At 52.0% G+C, this 18,377-nt stretch overlaps 2 protein-coding genes across 2 annotated transcripts; one reads left to right on the top strand and one right to left on the bottom strand.

The window, feature by feature from the left end:
• The first annotated feature begins 6,679 nt into the window (after window positions 1-6,679).
• On the top strand, window positions 6,680-11,461 carry WDR38 (WD repeat domain 38). Its single transcript, XM_019970823.2, has 8 exons — window positions 6,680-7,032; window positions 7,608-7,728; window positions 9,281-9,397; window positions 9,514-9,611; window positions 9,950-10,030; window positions 10,257-10,388; window positions 10,510-10,659; window positions 11,004-11,461. Exons 1-8 carry the CDS (start codon window positions 6,964-6,966, stop codon window positions 11,211-11,213), a joined length of 978 nt encoding a protein of 325 aa, XP_019826382.2. The 5' UTR covers window positions 6,680-6,963; the 3' UTR covers window positions 11,214-11,461.
• On the bottom strand, window positions 11,457-15,683 carry RPL35 (ribosomal protein L35). The gene is made up of 4 exons (XM_019970825.2): window positions 15,549-15,683; window positions 15,004-15,140; window positions 13,852-13,933; window positions 11,457-11,647 (listed from the first exon to the last, which is right to left on the bottom strand). Exons 1-4 carry the CDS (start codon window positions 15,549-15,551, stop codon window positions 11,498-11,500), a joined length of 372 nt encoding a protein of 123 aa, XP_019826384.1. The 5' UTR covers window positions 15,552-15,683; the 3' UTR covers window positions 11,457-11,497.
• Between the last annotated feature and the right edge of the window lie 2,694 nt (window positions 15,684-18,377).

The raw sequence follows: 18,377 nt of genomic DNA on the forward strand, positions 1-18,377 counted from the left end.
GGTTTGACCCTGGGCTGCAAGCTGGGGAGACTGAGGTGGGTGACTGAGGCTTGAAGGGGCACAATCACACAAGGAGTTATTGGTAACCGCTGAAAAATAAGCAGCCATTTCCTGCACACCTATTATATTTGAGATCCAGGCCAGGCACTCTGTTTACTTTGCCTCTTTGGACTGAGCAACACCTCCCTTCACAGAGCCCCTTGGACCAAGCATCACTGTTTACACTTTACAAAGGCAAAATAGGGTTCAGAGGAGAAGTCACTAGAAGGACACCCACCCCTAAACTGTTCACAACCAGTCCCTGTAAGGAGTGAGGCTGGGGGCAGTGGGTAGTAAGCAGACGCTTATGTCTTATACATATACATATATACATACCCAATTTTGCAGTCAGCATGTATTTTAAAGCATTTTTAAAAATTAAAAACATTGGTTCATGTGTTAGGAATAGAGCTAATTAGAGATGTAACAAGGCCAGCAAAGACGCAGAGAAGTCAGACCCATCTTCAGTGTCCTGTGCCTGCCTCATGACCTGAGCCTGTCCCTCCACCTCAGCAACAACCCTGGAGTCGTGGTGGGACCACGTGCCACCCCAAACCGGCATAAGTGCAAGCACAGGCCTCAGCCGAGGAGGAACCGCGGCCGCGACACTGGGGGCTCGGGACAACGAGTGGCCGTCCTGTCCTCAGGCAAGTCCTTTTAACACTGTTGTGTTCAGGATGTTTTAAGAATTAAAAGAAAAAGAAATTAAAAAAATGAAATGCCATAAAACTGTTCTTTGGCTGGGCTGTGGCCCAGACTCCACAAGTCAGAAGGGCTTGTCACAGAGGCCCTGCCGGCTACAGTCCGTCCTTGTCTGGGTCTGGCATCAGGAGGCTGGTGAGTTCGAGACCTCCCTGGGGCTCGTCCCAGGGCCCCAGAGGTTTCTCCCTCTCTGTGAGAGTCACTGGAATGACGGAGAGGCCCACAGGGCCTGTGGGTAAGCGTCCTTGAACCTGAGAGCTTGGAACGCAGGCATGAGGTCACAGCCCACACTGGGGCCAGTGGGTGGTGGTCAGGCCCCCTGAGATTCTCGGGTTCCTTCTGGCGCCTGGGTCACGTTGCTACCCAAATGGAAAAAGTCTTAGAAAAACCACACTAAAAATATTACAAAGTAAATAAATAAGACCAAGTCTCTAGGTCTAGCAAACTACCCCAAGAGAGCCCCAGTGGAAGGTGTGACTGACTCTATAGAGGCCAGAAGTCAGGAAAAAGAAAGCACCATCATCTCACTTTTCTAGGAAGGGTGAGTCCCCAATCACAGGCCAGTTAGCCCGTCATTAATTGCCAAGAACTTCTGGACAGATCATTTGGTAGTGCTTTGAGGGGGCTCAGAAAAGGAAGTGTGACCAGAAATGCCAGCAAGGGTCACCGGGAATTCAATCAAATTGCTCTTGCCTCTCTGCTTTAACAACAGGATGCTTTAATAACCCAATCCAGATACACCTGGGTTTCTGTAAGGCCTGACAGCTCATCACATGCCTTTGGGACTACAGCGGGAAAACGTGGACTCGTGATGCAGTACTGCTTTAGCAACACAGCTGACCAGCTCAGAGCACTTACTATACACAAGAAGCTATCCCGAGCACTTTGCGTGTATTAACACAAACACACACAATACATGCAGAGGGTGTGCCTCAAAGCAAACCTACAAGAGCAGTATTAGCTATCCTCCTTGTAAATATGGGGAAAAGGAAACACTGAGCCGTTAGGTAACTTGCCTGAGGTCACAGCAGGTAGGTCGTGAAGTCAGATTTGAAAGCAGCTGTCTGACCCCTGAGCCTATAGGTGCATAGCTGGTTTTAAACCAACCTGGAGACCCCCCTACTGTTTAACAGACAAGGGTGGAGGTGGGGATGGAAGTCCAGATCTCGTGGGGATTGACGATCAAGATGTCCCGCACTGGCTGAGGAGTGGGCACATGATGCCCGCTGGGTCAGTCACTCTCTCCAAAGACCTGGAAGCATCCAGGCTTCACCCTGAATTCTTGGCCCTGGTTCCTATCCTTTCCCTCTGATTTACCACTCCCCCCAACCTTGCCATTCATCCCCTTCTCCTCTGGTCCCTTTTGGTAGTCGATGGTTCTTGTTATTTACAACCAGAGACCTTTGGTAGAGGCAGGATCACATAGCTCCCCTCTCCACTCAAATCTCCCTCTAAGGAAAGCGGGTGCCAGATGGGTGCCAGAAAAGTGAGAATCCAGTGGTAGACCACGGGGCTCTGTCCTTATCCTTATCTCGCTGACCATCATGTTCACAGTTTGGACTCAGAACACAGAAGGCCTACTCATAAAGCTCGCAGCTGCCACAGTGGCAGAATTAATGCTTTGTGCAGTGGCAGCCAGACTTACAATGCTTTCAAGACCAGACTGCTGGATGAGATCCAGAAAGATGACATTTAACCAGCATAACGTAAGGTCTTTCGTGTTTCCGAAGAATCCATTGTGTAAGTAGCAGATCAGGGAGAGTTGACTGGAGAGTAGTTCATGGGAAAAAGCTCCCCCTGCAAACACTGTGAGTCACCAGATTCGTGCAGCTGTTAAAAACAAGTGATTCTAGTAAGGCAGGCTGCGTCATGAGGGTTTGAGAAAACTGGAGATGACAGTATATTTCAACTTGGCGCTTGTCAGTCCCTCCAAAGAGCATGTTTCCTGTTCTGGCCTTCACACTTTAGGAGGGACAATGACGAGTATGGTGCATTCCAGCAAGGGTGGTCCAGGTTGTGGGGAAAGGACTGAGACTGGAGGTGTTGATCACCCCTAGGTGATCCCCGTGTGCAAGGGAGTCCCAGAAAGGAGGTCCCAAAGGCATAACATGGGGGACCAGCTGTGAAAATTCCAGAGATATTTTAATCAAAGCCCTTCAGGTGGCAAATAACCTAAACCACACTGGAGCTCACTCAGCAAAAAAAAAAAAAAAAAAGGAACGTATTTTAAGGAAACCTGTGTATTTTAGGACAAGGCAGCCTTGAGACTGGAGCTAGGAGCTGGAAAGCTGGCAGGAAGCAGGGCATCTGACTCTCCACCTCTCTCTCCTGCCTGCTCTTCTGCTACAAAAGTTTTCTCTGCTTGCTGGGGCACTTTCTGAAAGTTCACAGTAGCCCTGACACCACGTAATCCACCAAACTGCTCAGGACTGGGGGTGATGGGGACAAGAAGTGAGGGAGAAGGTGAGGAAGCCAGGAGAAGCCAGGAGAGGTGGTGGTTGTTGTTCAGTCTCTAAGTTGTGTCTGACTCTGCGACCCCATGGACTACAGCCCACCATGCTCCTCTGTCTATGGGATTTCCCAGGCAAGAATACTGAAGTGGGTTGCTATTTCCTTCCCCATGAGATTTTCCTGACCCAGGGATCAAAACCCCAACGTCTCTGATGTTGGCAGACAGATTCCTCACCACTGAGCCACCAGGGAAGCCAGGAAAGGTGGGCAGGGTCAAATAGGCAGAGCCAGTTATTAAAGAATAATCCAAACGACACCTGGGTGCCCACTGCCCGGCTTCAGTCCCAGATATTACAGGAGCAAGTGCTGTCCAGGGCAGCTGAGTCCCTCCCTTCTTCTCTCCAGTCAGCCCCTCTGGAGGGCTAGGATTTCCCTACTCCGCTTTTCTTTGTAGTTTCAGTGCACATGGATGTGTGCCTGAGAAACGGAAGGCAGCCTCTGGTGTGTTGATTTTTACATGAGGGGGTCCTCCTTGTGGTGCCTTCTGCCATGTTGATTTTTTGCTGAGTGTTTTGTCAGATGGCTCTTCAGGTCGTTTTCAGCCTTCCAGAACTACAACACCAGCAGTACTGGATGCGTCCCCGGGAGGAGAAATGCAGAGGCGCAGCCGGGGCCTATCTTCCACTCCGTTAGACGGTGCAAGGCAGATTCTGACTCACTGAGGACTTTCTGACAGCATGATGGGAGAGGCTGTCCTGCAGGATAGTGAGATCTCATTTGCAGGGGGTGAGGGCTGGGTGTTGGGGCAGAGGCTCATACCCTCAGCTCCCCAAATTTTATTGAAAGAGTGTCTGGTGCCAGAAATGAGCTAGGGGCTTAGGGGCTATTGGACATGGGTTTGAATCTCAGCTCTACTACTCTCCAGCTGTGTGATCTTGAGCAAGTCATTTTCCTTCCGGAATCTCCAGTTTTCTCTTTAAATGACTGGGTATCTACAGCAGTTTCAGAAGGAACTAAGGAGCCTGGGAAGGCAGGTACTTGGAGGAAATGAAGAGAAGTAAATCTGGTCCCAGAACCGTGGGTTATTTTTAGGAGATGGAATGAAAGTGGGGAAGCTCAGCACAGAGCCCCCTCCCCAGGCAGTTGGGGCTGAGGGAGGAGAGAACATGGCAGGCTCTAGGAGAAGAAAGAGACAGTCAAGGGGTGGAAAATGTCCCCGAAGACTCTCCTGGAGAGGCTAGATTCTGAGTGACTCAATGCCACTGAGCCAGTGAAATACTTCTGCTGCTACCATAACTGTGACCCACTCATGCCTGCTCCTTTCCCATGCTGCAGACCACATCTGTAGGTTCAGCCCCTGCCCAAACCCAGGGTTTGCCATACCTTCAGACCCTGCTGCACATGAAGCCAGACAGCTCCTGATTACAAGGTCTCCCCTACATCATGAGGTATACCTGGGCTGTGGGCCCTTCAGGTGATGACCGAAGGCATTGGGAGCCTGACAAAGGGCATTTGGAGCTTTAGCCTAAAGCATCTGAAGCTAAAGTGACAAAGATGGATATCAAGATCCCCTCCCCTTCTCTGAGCACTTTCTGCACATCAGGCACCCTTAACAGGTACCGTGTCACCAACTCCCGACAAGGCAACCACTGTCAGCACTCCCATTTTACAGATGAGGAAACCAAGGCACCAAGTGACCAGTTAGCTTACTCAAGGTTGCAGAGCTAGTAGCTGGCAGAACCTGGATTTAACCCAGAATCATGGCTTTAGTGCCCCATCTTTGGGGCAGGAGCTCTGACTTAATCTGGGAGCTGGGCAAAGGATGTCCATCCAGGGGAAGCAATGATCCCAAGGTAAGCATCAGGCCAAGAGGGTGGGAAACCCCGTGTGCACAGGCCTAGGGTGGGATGCAGAGAAGGAGAAGGGCCCCTTGTGGATAAGTTCAGGGAGTTAGATGTGGCAGGGGGCCAGGGAACAGGGGCAGAATGAAGCAGGAGAGGTGAACACGATGCTTGGTCCAAGGGCCCTGGAATTCACTGTGGGTGATTCCAACCACAGACTCCTGGGTTAAGCAGAAATGTTTTAACCCCAGCCACACTGCTACAGGCTGAATGGTTGTGGGGCCTGGTGGACAAGGTCTATCCAGAGAGCTCTGGGAGTGACGGGCTGAGCTCAGGAACTTGTGGCTCTGGGCACTTCAGGTAAAGCAGGAGCAACTAGGTGGCTGCAGCATGGGCTGCAGGGTGCCTAAGCAGAGACAGGGAGGAGAGGGTCCGGGGAGTCAGTGATGGGGGAGCCGTGTTCAGGACCCAAGTCTGGAGCTGGGGCGGGGCTGGGGCAGAGGTGGCCCTATGGGCCCAGATGGATCCCTGGGGAGCCAATTCACTGACCTGGGTCCTTTGGGAGTTAGAGTGGGGGTGGGGTAGCCTCAAAGCCACCATTGTTGCCCCCTTGTCCGCCTGACTGTCTAGGACCTAAAATAGAGCAGGAGAACAGCAGATCTCCGTGAGAAGAATTTCTGGCAAAGAGGTCTGGGGGGAGGGGTGTGAATCACCACTGGGAACACTTCACTTGAGTTTGAAACTCTCAAAGCCCAGCTGCCCCAGCCTCACCCTCAGGGAGCCTGGAATACATTGGAAAGTGGGAGAGTGGGGTATCTTAGTCCCTCCCCTGTCCAACCGTGGGGAGAGGGCTGGGTTCTGCCCCCAGCTCTGCCATGGAAATGCTGGATGACTGGACCAAGTTTGTCCCCCCAGGGCCAGTTTCCCAGATGTACCAGGAGTCAGATGCTTCATCTGCTGTGAGGCCCCTGGAGTTCATGGCAGGTGGTCCTAATATAGGCCTCAGGGTCAGAGAGACATGGATGAGGTCCCAATTCCTTTCCTATTGGCTGAGTGACCTTGAGCAAGTCCCCCCACCTCCTGGAGCCTCAGTTTCCTCATCTGAAAAATGCACATTGAAACCAAGTCCTGTTCTTTCTGGTTTCAGCTGAGCTATCCAACAAGGATCTTGACAACTCCTGGGGCCTCCCTCCACGTCCTCAGATGGAACACTTCGTGCTGCTGGGAATGTTATCAGAGACTTCACTTTTTAATGTCCTGTGCTTTGCATACTGCCTCTGGCTCGTGGAGAGCCAGAGATCCCGGAGGGCCGAGATGAAGATCTAAATATCATATCATATCGTTTCCAGAGGTTCCATGGGGGCATTTCAGTCAGCCCCGGTACTGGCCACTCCTGGACGAAAAGGGTCTTTGGTCCAGGGTGGGCCCTCATGGGCACCTATCTTGTGTCATGCTGGATCCCTGAGGGGCAGGGATGGGACTCCCCATTAGGCAGATGGGGAAACAGGATCCTCTCCAAGAGGCTTATGTGCCCTTAGCACTGTGCCTGGGTTCGGTGCAGCCGCAGAGGCTGACGCGGGATGTGGTGCTGGCGTGCCCTCTAGCGGCCGCCACGCGCCATCCCCCTCCGCGGCCAGAGCTGCCCAAGGTCCGACTGCCAGCGGTTAGGGCAGGGAAGTTCCTTCTTGGAGCCATCCGCGGTCCAGCCTGCTGCTGTCCCACTTCCCCCCGGGCTGAGAACAGTCTCCCAGACTCCCTTCTCATGGCTTCCCAGAGACCCCAAAGCGGCTGCGCGCCCCTCCCCGATTGCCATGGAGACCGCTTGTACACAGTTTCCCCCTTCCCCTCCACCTTGTCCTAAGTCAGGTCCGCAAGCCGGACCCAGCGCCCGCCTAGGAGGGAGCCCGCCAGGGCGGGCGGCCGCAGGCCCATGAACAGCAGGCCCCGAGGGAAGCTGGCCGTGGGGAGAGTGAAATTCTTCGGCCGGCACCGCGGGGAGGTGAGGTTCTGTCGACCTTTCCCCAGACAGACTTTGGGCTTCTTGACTTTCGAGTAGTTTCTGGTTCTGCGTGGTTCGGGAGCTCGAGTATTCCCTGAGCTCCAGGTGCAGAATGGGGTCTAGAATTCTAAACTGTGGTTCCAGAGAGGGTTCAAACTCCTGGCTGATTCCAGTGTTCTCTGGACTCTGGCTTAAGAGGGGACGACCCAGAGGGAGGGTAGGGGAGGGAGGAGGGAGGAGGGTAAAAGAAAAAAAAAAAAAAAAAAAGAGGGAACTCAGGGCATAGAGCAGATTTTAAGCTAGTTCTGGACTGCAGTTCTAAAACGGGATCTTGGCTTCTAAAGAAGGCTAGCTCTGAGCCTCAGGCTCTGGTTTTACAAGACAGCAGAGAAGGCTCCAAGCTCTTGACTCTACTGCAGAGTGGTTCCTGGGTTCTGGTTGTTGAGAGGCCTTAAGTCCAAGCTCTAACCCCAGGCTCTTGGGACAGTGTTTAGGGCTGGCTCCGGAGTCTGGAGTTAGGCATGAGCAAAAAGTATTTCTTGCCCCAGGATAGGCCTTTTTTACTTTTTTTCCAGGTCAACTCTTCAGCCTTCTCTCCCGATGGCCAGAGGCTGCTCACGGCCTCTGAGGACGGCTGTGTATATGGCTGGGAGACCCAGAGCGGGAGGCTACTGTGGAGACTGCGTGGCCACAAAGGTGAGGCTCTTCAGCCCAGATGGGGAGACTGAGGCCCATTGACCTGTTCTGCATTCCACAGAGTCTACCAGCATTTGAGCTGGGCATTCCAGCAAGATAGCACCGGTAGGGCTGGGGTAAGAGGGCAAGGAGATGGGACCTGGTCCCTTGGGTCCTGAGCCTGACTCTTGACAGACCTGGACTCAAATCCTACCACTTAAAACTCGGTAATACCACATTCAGTTCAGTTGCTCAGTCGTGTCCGACTCTTTGTGACCCCATGAATCACAGCACGCCAGGCCTCCCTGTCCATCACTAACTCTCGGAGTCCACCCAAACCCATGTCCATTGAGTCGGTGATGCCATCCAACCATCTCATCCTCTGTCGTCCCCTTCTGCTCCTGCCCTCAATCTTTCCCAGCATCAGGGTCTTTTCCAGTGAGTCGGCTCTTCGCATCAGGTGGCCAAAGTATTGGAGTTTCAGCTTCAACATCAGTCCATCCAATGAATACCCAGGACTGATCTCCTTTAGGATGGACTGGTTCGATCTCCTTGCAGTCCAAGGGACTCTCAAGAGTCTTCTCCAACACCACCGTTCAAAAGCATCAATTCTTCTGCGCTCAGCTTTCTTCACAGTCCAACTCTCACATCCACACATGACCACTGGAAAAACCATAGCCTTGACTTGGCAAAGTAATGTCTCTGCTTTTTAATATGCTGTCTAGGTTGGTCATAACTTTCCTTCCAAGGAGTAAGCATCTTTTAATTTCATGGCTGCAGTCACCATCTGCAGTGATTTTGGAGCCCCAAAAATAAAGTCAGCCAGTTTCAGTCATTTTTAAATGTACAGTTCAATGGCGTTGTTTACTTTGTTGTGCAGCTGGTCTCCAGAACTCTCATTTTGCAGAACTGCAACTCTGTACCCCTTGAACTCATTTCTCCCTTCCTCAGCCCCTGGCAACCCCTGTTCTGCCTTCTGTCTCCAGTTTAACTAAATACCTGGTGTAAGTGGAATCTTTCAATATTTCTTTTGCTGACTGACTTCACTTGGCACAACGTCCTTTATATTCATCTCTTTACCCACTTTTTTGACTGTGATTGAAATCAAGTCTTGTCACTTTCTCTGTGCCTCGTTTCTTTAGAATGGGGATAATAGTTGCTATCCTATAGAATGACATTAATGCAAGCAAAGCGCCTGGCTCCCAGTAAGAACTCAGTAAATTATAATTAAAAAGACAAGGGAAATCTGATAATTATAGGGCAAATTGGTTCATGTTATACTAGGCAAAGTCCAGGGGCTGGGGAGTCAAAGAGGATAATGTAGAACCTAGGCTGGGCTGAAAGGAGGTGTTTTATTTGATTTATTCATCTTCCAGATGGGCAAACCAAGTTTGCCATTTCAGACCAAAGGCATGGAAGCCCAGGAATTTTCCAGCTGGTTGGAGGATAAGGGTTAGAAGGGAGTGAGAAGGGAGACAGGCAATGCAACTGAAGAAATCAGCAGGGGTTTAGACTGCAAGGGCTGGAGGTGGAGGGTAGCTCCCCATTGCTTGACCATGGCCACCCGCCCCAGGCCCCGTGAGGTTCTGCCGCTTCTCCCCTGATGGCCGCCTCTTTGCCAGCACCTCCTGTGACCGCACCATCCGCCTGTGGGATGCCGCAGATGCCAAGTGTCTGCAGGTCCTGAAGGGTAAGTGGGCTGGGGGGGAAGAGTGGGAGCCAAGCAGCCAGGCCTGGGTTCCTGTTCAGACCTTGCCGTGTCCTGTGCCACCTCGCCTCTCCTCGACACTTGGCGGGTGTCTACAGGTCACCAGCGGAGTGTGGAGACCGTCAGCTTCAGCCATGACTCCAAGCAGCTGGCCTCAGGTGGCTGGGACAAGAGGGTGATGCTTTGGGAGGTGCAGGTATGTGGAGGGGCAGCCAGAGGCCTGGGATCCCGAGAGGCCCTCCACACGGTCACCCTCTCCCAACCAGGAAAGGTTGTTCCATCTCCGCCACTGCCCGTGCGCACACCTGGTGTTCCACTTCCTTGCATCTAGCTGCAGCCACCTCCCCAGGTCCCCTCCCACCCACCCTTGTACCCCAACTCCTCTGCCATGAAGTGCTCCCTCTTCTGTCAAGGCCTTGGAAGCCCCTCCAACCCCTACGCAGCATGACACTACCCAGGCAGGCTCACACAGAGGGCCCGGGGTCTGACCCATCCGAGGTGGAGCTCTCCAAAGCTTAGGGTTCTCTCCTCCAGTCAGGCCAGGTGCTGCGTCACTTTGTGGGACACCGAGATTCTGTCCAGAGCAGTGACTTCGCACCCAGCTCAGACTGCCTGGTGAGCCGTCTCTGCCCCGACCCCAACAAGATGAGGCAACTGGGAGCCCACCCCCATTTCCATTTCCCCACTTGGGCCAGAGTGGTTAAAATCCCACACCTTGACTTAGCTCTTCTGAGTCTGTCCCCTCTATAAAATGGGGATTTTGCAGGTGCAATGGTGCCTGCTTCCTGTGGGCGTGGCCAGCTGAGGAAGCAGGCTCCACACTCAGGGCAGCTGTCTGCAGGCCACTGGCTCCTGGGATTCTACCATCCGCATGTGGGACCTCCGGGCAGGGACCCCTGGGATCTTCCACCAGGAGCTGGAGGGTCACAGAGGGAACATCAGCTGCCTGTGCTACTCACCATCTGGCCTACTGGTGAGCTAGGCTGCCTGAGTTCTGGGGTGGCTGCCAACTGCAATTCTGAGGGTCATGGGCCACTTGGTGGGCAGAGGATGCAGTCCCCAAACCTATATGCTTAGAGCTGTCTGCTGTCCAGGCATCTGGCTCCTGGGACAAGACCATTCACATCTGGAAGCCCTCAACCCGAAGCCTGCTCATCCAGCTCAAGGGCCACATCACCTGGGTGAAGAGCATTGCTTTCTCCCCCGATGGGCAGCAGTTGGCCAGTGCTGGCTACTCCCACATGGTAACCCCTCCAGGCCTTCCTTCCTGCCAACTCCCACCTCACACCTTCCCTCCCAGAGCCCTCAGCAGGTCCAGAAATGCCCAGTTCCCTATCTGCCCTCAGTAAGCTACCAGGGGTAGAACCCAGATACCAACCACTTCTGTACCTAATGCCTGGCACTCATGTCTGCACTGGCCCAAATATCAGCGCTGCTGACATTTCTGACTCAATTTCAGGGCAAAGAATATACTGCACCAAATGTCTGTTATTATGCAGCCCTTGTTAAACACACCTCACAGACAACAAAATTTTGTCAAAGACACCAGCCTGTAAGACTTCCCTACCTGTCACCTTTTTATTTCCAGGTCAAAGTCTGGGACTGCAATACAGGAAAGTGCACCGAGACTCTGAAGGTAAGGTCCGTGGCCGAAGCAAACAAGGGTGCAGTGGAAGGTCTGCTGGGGAGGCCTGCACCCCCAGAGCCCAATATTATGCTTTTGGCAGGGGGTTCTGAACGTGGCCCATGCCTGTGCCTTTATGCCAGACGGGAAACTCTTAGTGTCTGGAGCTGTTGATTAGACAAAATGTCAAGTCCACCACAGATCACCTTGACTTGCTCAAACCGAACATCACCATCTACAGCTCTCACACCTTCCACCCCTGCCTCTCCATGCCCAGGGGGCACAGGCCCAAAGTAACCATAATAGAGCACCCAACAGATCTCTATGGCCAGGGCAGCAAGCCTGCTGGAATCCATCGGGCACCTGGTAACCATAGCCACTTCCCCAACAACTGAAGCCCCTATAAACACAAAGCAATGCCAGCCAGTGGTCTGTCTGTTTTATTGACAGCTGGATGCTCAAGCCTTGACTGCGTACTTCCGGAGGGGGTACAGCCGCTCCTTCCGCTGCTGCTTCTTGGTCTTCAGGTTCTCTTCATGCTTGTTGAGTCGGCGGCGCATGGCACGTGTTTTCTTGGGCCGCAGATCCAGGGGCTTGTACTTCTTGCCCTGGGTGAGGGGAAGCAAGGGGAACCTGAGGACTAGGGTTTGGGAGCACTGCAATACCTAAGGCACCCCGGAGGTTGGAAATGAGGTGCCAGGAAGTGACTTGAGGGAAGTGTGTGTCGGGGAGATGTCTGCCAGGTGCCTGTGGTGACAGTAACACTGAACATATGCATCTAAGGAGAAGATCTGGCATGGCCAAGGCCATCCTGCTATGAGGGGCAAAGTTCCTACCTCGGCTCCTGTTCTCGGGCCTTTAACAGGAGATGGATCATCTCTCCATCTCTGCTCTCACTCCACTTCCTCCCCTGTCAGTTTAGGTGAAGCCAGCTCTGATGGTCCCCCTTTGTTCTGCCAAGGCCCCTTGGGGCCTCTTTCATTTGAAGCGCTGTCCTGTGTGCTGGCTTAGCCACAAATGAGACCTGCTCCCTGCTCAAGGAGGTCCCAGCCCACCAGAAAACAAGTGGTGCGCTGGTGTGGAGGAGGAAAGAGACTGAGGAAGGCTTCACCTCACAACTGACAACAGCCTCAAAAGCGAGAAACCAGAGTGGGCATGAAAGCCCTGCACAGTGACAGCTCAGGTCGGGAACTGCCAACAGCCTGGAGGGGTAGGCACAGGGCAGGTGGGTGTGGGGTTCAGGACATGAACAGCCTTGGGGCAGAAAACTGCAGGGAAAAAGCTACACAGGAGATGAGGGCAAGCTCTGGGGGAAACCTGAAAGTCTGCCCATCCACACCCCTCATACCGCTGATACAGGTCAGGGCTTCCTGCTTTCAATCTGCTAAGCACCTAGAGCTCTCCTTGTCCAAGAAAGTAGCCATAGCCACACACGCTGTTTACAATTTCCAGTCCCTATAACCATGTAAGTGCTTATAACCATGTAACAGGCACAGGGGACCAGAGGTTAATTTATCAAAAAGTGCTGATACAGAGACCTCATCTCTACCTCCTGGAGCCCTGCCTGGCTTGTATGATGGAGTGTACTCACTGGATGGTCATGGAGGCAGTTCTTCCAGGCCATACCTCTACACGGTTCCCTCAGAGCCTGATAAACGTTCCAGACCCAATTCACAGACGCCCCCCCCCCCCCCCCCAGCGACACAAACGTACATATGTCCAGGGATGGCAACAAGCGCAGCACACAGTGGCAACTTTGACATGTCAAACCCTCCAGTCATTCAAACACTAATTGGGTGTTGATGTGAAGCCATTTTGCAGTCAAAGCCCCCTAATCAGTAATCTTTAAGAGATTATAGAGTAATCTGGGTGGGCCTGCTTTAATCAGCCGAAAGGCCTTAAAGGCAGGGATGTGGCTTTCTCCAAGAAATCCCACCTGAGGGCAGCAGCTTCAACCAAATCTTTAGCTCTGCTTGCTCAGGATCCTCTCTTTGAGACAGAGGGCCCCTCCTCCACAAACAAGTCATTTCCTTGTAGTAAACCAAATGTGTGCATGAAATGAAAGTGAAAGTTGCTCAGTTGTGTCGACTCTTTGCGACCCCATGGACTATACAGTTCATGTAATTCTCCAGGTCAGAATGCTGGAGTGGGTAGCCTGTCCCTTCTCTAGTGATCTTCTGGACCCAGGAATTGAACCAGGGTCTCCTGCATTGCAGGCAGATTCTTTACTGAGCTATCAGGGAAGCCATGTGTGCGGACGCATTCTATAAAATCTCTCACTGGTTCAGCTTCATAGTTTAATACTAGTTTTAGGCACAAGCCCCAGAAAACAGTTGTTAAAAACTCTAGGCTGTGAGGGACAGGCACCTGTGGCAATCTCCTGGAATCACTCAATCCACCCCCACCCTATGGGTTAGAATCTAAGCCCAATCACTCCATTTACTGCATGTCAGTGATGCCAGGCAACTTAACCCAAGTCTTGAGGTCCTCATTTGAAAAATGAGAATGCCAGATACTTGGTGGTGACTGACACACCAAGACAAGTAAAACATTTCAACAGTCAATCCTCATAGACTCCCCAAACTCACCCAGCTGGTGAGGTTTTATTCAAAATCCAACTCTATCCAGACTCCGACACCTTTGATTCCTTGACAACTGCAGCCACATGCTGTCTGCATGTCATATGCTAGAAGGCTCTAGAAAGCCCAGTCCCAAGCACCCCAGTGGGAGCTCACCATACCACCCTTCGGGCCTAGGGAGAGCTGGAATTTTGCTCCCTGTAGCCCAGCACCGTTATCCCTTCTCCACTAACCTTATAGAATTTCCTGAGGTTCTCTTTTTGAGTCTGGTTAATGACGGTCAGTACACGGGCGATGGATTTACGAACCACTCGGCTACAAAACAAGAGACAATCAATGAAGATGTGTAAGACACACAGCACTCCCCAAGGTATCTATTTCAGGGCCTGACCAAGATGTCACAGGGCAGGGGCACTGCCCATCAGCTCACCCACATTGACCCAGGAGGTGCCTAACCCAGCCCAGGAGGGTGTTCTGGAGGCAAGAGAAACAATACATGAGCATCCTAGGAAAGGGGACATGAAGCAGCTGGCACAAACAGTGTTTTTGAAGAGCTGTGAAGTGTTCAGTGAGGCTTAATGAGGGGAAGTGAAGGTCAGCCAGGAAAGACCTTTCATCCCTGGCCATATATCCTAAGGGCTACAAAAAAGACCTAAGCAATGTGGATCTGAATAAGCTCACTGGAGGACCTGATTCCTCAAGCTGGGCCACTGGGAGGGGACAAGGCTGAAAACAAGAAAAAGCTGGGGATAAGTGAAACACGTCCTCATGCTGAATGAGGGCTGATCAGTAAATGGCTTTAAACATCATTTTGATTCAGCATGCACCACCATAAGAAAATTACTGGGGGCCCATTTTATAGGAAAGGGGAAAAACATGGGTGGTGTGCCAACCTGCACATCAGGTACAGTGTGGCAGAAGTGGAATTTATGCCCCAGCTGACTAACTCCGAACTTATGTTCCTTTCTCAAGTTTTGATTCTTGCCCCCCGTACACCAGTAAGTTACACTACAACTAAAATAAGGGGTGCAAGGGATGCCTCAACCAAGTGAAAGAGGCTGAGGAAAAACATCAAGTGCTGGTGGGAGACAGAGGAATGGGGTCAATTAGTCACTCAAAGGAGGCATTAAAACGGGACGTCGGGGGCACTTAATTCTTCCTCTAGACAGTCAAGCCGTTACATCAGGAAAAAGGACCACAGGTCAAAAGCAACGGGTCACCACACGCCTCGGCGTGAGAAAGAGGCACCTAAAGAGGCTGAATAGAAACGGCGCCACGTTCTGACCCACGGAGCCATGGAAAGGGCAGTTAAACGGCCAACTCCTTAAGCCCACTTCGAAAGTCCCCTACGTGTGTCCCCGTACTCTGGCCGCCAGTTCACTTACATCTTGGAGAGTTTGGAAGCCGCGCCGCCTGTCACTTTAGCCACGCGCAGCTGGGACAGCTCCACCTTCAGGTCCTCCAGCTGTTTCAGCAGCTCCTCCTTCTTCTTGCCGCGAAGGTCTCGAGCCTTAATCTTGGCCTGCTCGACAGGGAAGGTCTGGGTCAAACACCTCCCCTCCACCTGCGTCGCAGCCCGCCCCTCGAGGCCGAGCGCCTTGCCCTGGGCCAAGAGCGCTCTGGAGACCCAGCACTACCCGCCTCGGGCAGGGCAACCCAGACCCCAGGAGACGCGCCCTCGCCCAGTCCTGCTGCGAGGTTGGTCCCCTACTCCCATTCCGCAGACGGACAGACGGAGGCCCCGGGAGGGCGCGCGTACCTCTCGGGGCCCAGGCCTGAGGTGGGGGGAAGACTGAGGTGGCGCTAGGCCACTTCGCAACGCGTCCCACAGGTCAGGCTGGCAGATGGGTTCTCAGCTCTCGCTACACGCTCTCCATCCCGGCCCCTAAGCTCCACAGTACGCGGATGGCGGCCGATTCCCCACACTCACCATGGCTGTATAGTCTGCCTCCGCTGCCTTCTCGGAGGGAAAGAGGAAGAGGCGGGGCTGACCTTCACAACTACTGCCGGGTGGCGGCGGGCGTGGTCAATAGAGCGGCGGCGGGGGAGCCCTGGCTCCGCCCCTACCATCCCGCGCGGGCCCAGCCTCCCCACCCCACGCCTCGAGGAGCGCTTTGGTACCGCCCACTCAGCCCCCGCCCGCCCTGAGGAACCGAGTCCCCGCCCCGAGGAGCCGGAGTCCCGCCCTGCAATGAGCCTGTCTCTCTCTTGCGCGCTGAAAATTACTTTGTTGTAGTTCAGTCACAAAGTCTTATCCGACTCTTTGCGACCCCATGAAGTGCAGTTACGGTACTCTTCCCTGTCCTTCACTATCTCCCCGAGTTTGCTCACTCATGTTCACTGAATCGGTGATGCTATCCAACCATCTCATCCTCTGACATCCCCTTTTCCTCCTACCCTCAACCTTTCCCAGCATCAGGGCCTTTTCCAGTGAGTCGGCTCTTCGCATCAGGTGGCCAAATATTGTAGCTTCAGCTTCAGCATCAGTCCTTCCAATGAATATTCAGTGTTGATTTCCTTTAGGATTGACTGGTTTGATCTTGCTGTCCAAGGGACTCTCAAGACTCTTCTCTAGCACAACAATTCAAAAGCATCAATTCTTTGGTGTTCAGCCGTCTTTATGGTCCAACTCTCACATCCATACATGACTACTGGAAAAACCACAGCTTTGACTATATGGACCTTTGTCGCAAAGTGAGTGCTCTGCTTTTTAATACGCTGTCTAGGTTTGTCTTGGCTTTCCTTTCAAGGAGCAAGCATCTTTTAATTTCATAACTGCAGTCACCATCCACAGTGATTTTGGAGCCCAAGAAAATAAAATCTGTCACTGCTTCCACTTCACTCTTTCACTGCCATCATAAAGGCTCTTTAGCTCTTCTTAACTTTCTGCCATTAGAGTGGTATCATCTTCATATCTGAGGTTGTTGATGTTTCTCCTGGAAAATTACTTAGATTTGGTCTGTTTCCTACAGGGCAGTGGGGAAATTTCACCCTGGGGTGAGAGGCAACCTGTTTGACTAGTAAGACTGGAATTCATCTACTCATTTATTTGTTCTTCATTCATTCATTTGTTCATTCATTCATTCGGTACGCTTTTGCAGGCTGCCCAGTCTGGGCTACTCCGAGCTGGGTGCCAGTGTTCTGGGTGGGTCCAGGGGATGAAGGTTGAGGGTTTTAGAAGATGAATTAACATGGCCTCTGCTTTGGAGGAATTTAAAGTCTATGGTGGGTGGGGAGGGGTGGGGTAGACAGCTATAATGACAGCATGTGTTATTTAGGGGAAAAGGCATTCATGGCCTTTTGTTAGTGAACCTGACCGGGTTTCAAATTCTTACTCTGTTGCTTAGTGCCAGCTGACTCTCAGCAGATCCCTTCCCCTGAATCTCAGTTTTCTCACCTGTGAAATGTAGTGTTTAGGAAGATCAGGAAGATAACATGTAAAACTCTTTGCACAAGACCTGATGCATAACAACTGCTCAGTATCATTGATATTAATGTTCCCAGTTGAAATGAACACATGAAGTGGCCCTGAAAGTTAAAGGGGGGACTTCACAAGGCAAAGTGCTCAGGCTTTCTGATTGAACAGTTGCATTTTGTCCCCAGCAGCAAGCATGAATCCATGCCCTAGTGTCACTCCACTACCATTAACAAAGGCACACCCACGTCTTAGAGCTCTATTTAAAGGCAGGTTGCCCCCTTGTTGCTGTCAGATGTCACCTCCAGGAAGCCTTCTCCCACCCTCTTATGGGTTTCTGTTAATGAATCTTTAGCCTTGGAGTAAATTGGGACAAAACCTCCCCTTGTTGATCTCTGTGCAATCAAACCTCTCTAACCCCAAATATATTGAATTAGAATGAAATTTATATGTCTGCCCCCACATTCAACCTGGAAGTTCCCCAAGGAGCAGAACCATAGCTGACAACTGGTTTGGTTTCTCTCACCTCCAGACCCAGCACATGGATACTTGTTGGATGAACTGAATTGAGCTTTGTCTCAGATCACAGTGAGGCAGGCTTCTAGGAAATGGAGGGAAGGGTGTAAGAGGAAGCAGAGGGCATTCTTGGCATGGATTAGTCATAAATGGAGGTTGAATGGGGCACAGGAACGTGGCTATCATATTTTCCAAATGCTTATAGTTCTATTAAAGTTAATAATTGTGTACAGCTTTTCTGAACTTTATCTATTGTTGTTGTTCAATCGCTCAGTTGTGTCCAATTCTTTTTGACTCCATGGACTGTGTCTGTCCTTCACTATCTCCCAGTTTGCTCAGACTCATGTTCACTGAGTCAGTGATACCATCCAACCATCTCATCCTCTTTCGCCCCTTCTATGACTACCCTGTTTCTCTTACATGCCACATTCAACCCACCCCCAAATTCTATAGCTTCTGTCAGTGGCTCAGACTGTAAAGAATCTGCTTGCAATGCGGGAGACCTTGGTTCGATTCCTGAGTTGGGAAGATCCCCTGGAGGAGGCATGGCAACCCACTCCAGTCTTCTTGCCTGGAGAATCCCTATGGACAGAGGAGCCTGGCAGGCTACAGTCCATGGGGTCGCAAAGAGTCGGACACGACTAAGCAACTAAGCACAGCACATCTTCAAAATACCCAGCCTCTTCCCACCACTGTTATTGGCACCTGCTGGACATTGAGCCACCGTTGCCTGTCTCCTGGACCATTGTTGTCACCTCATAAATCACCTCCGTTTGCTCTGGTTCCCGTTCTCAGTAGAGCTGCCAAAGGGACCCTTTTCAAACTGAA

Source organism: Bos indicus, chromosome 11, assembly GCF_029378745.1.
Source record: "Bos indicus isolate NIAB-ARS_2022 breed Sahiwal x Tharparkar chromosome 11, NIAB-ARS_B.indTharparkar_mat_pri_1.0, whole genome shotgun sequence".
NCBI lineage: Eukaryota > Metazoa > Chordata > Mammalia > Artiodactyla > Bovidae > Bos > Bos indicus.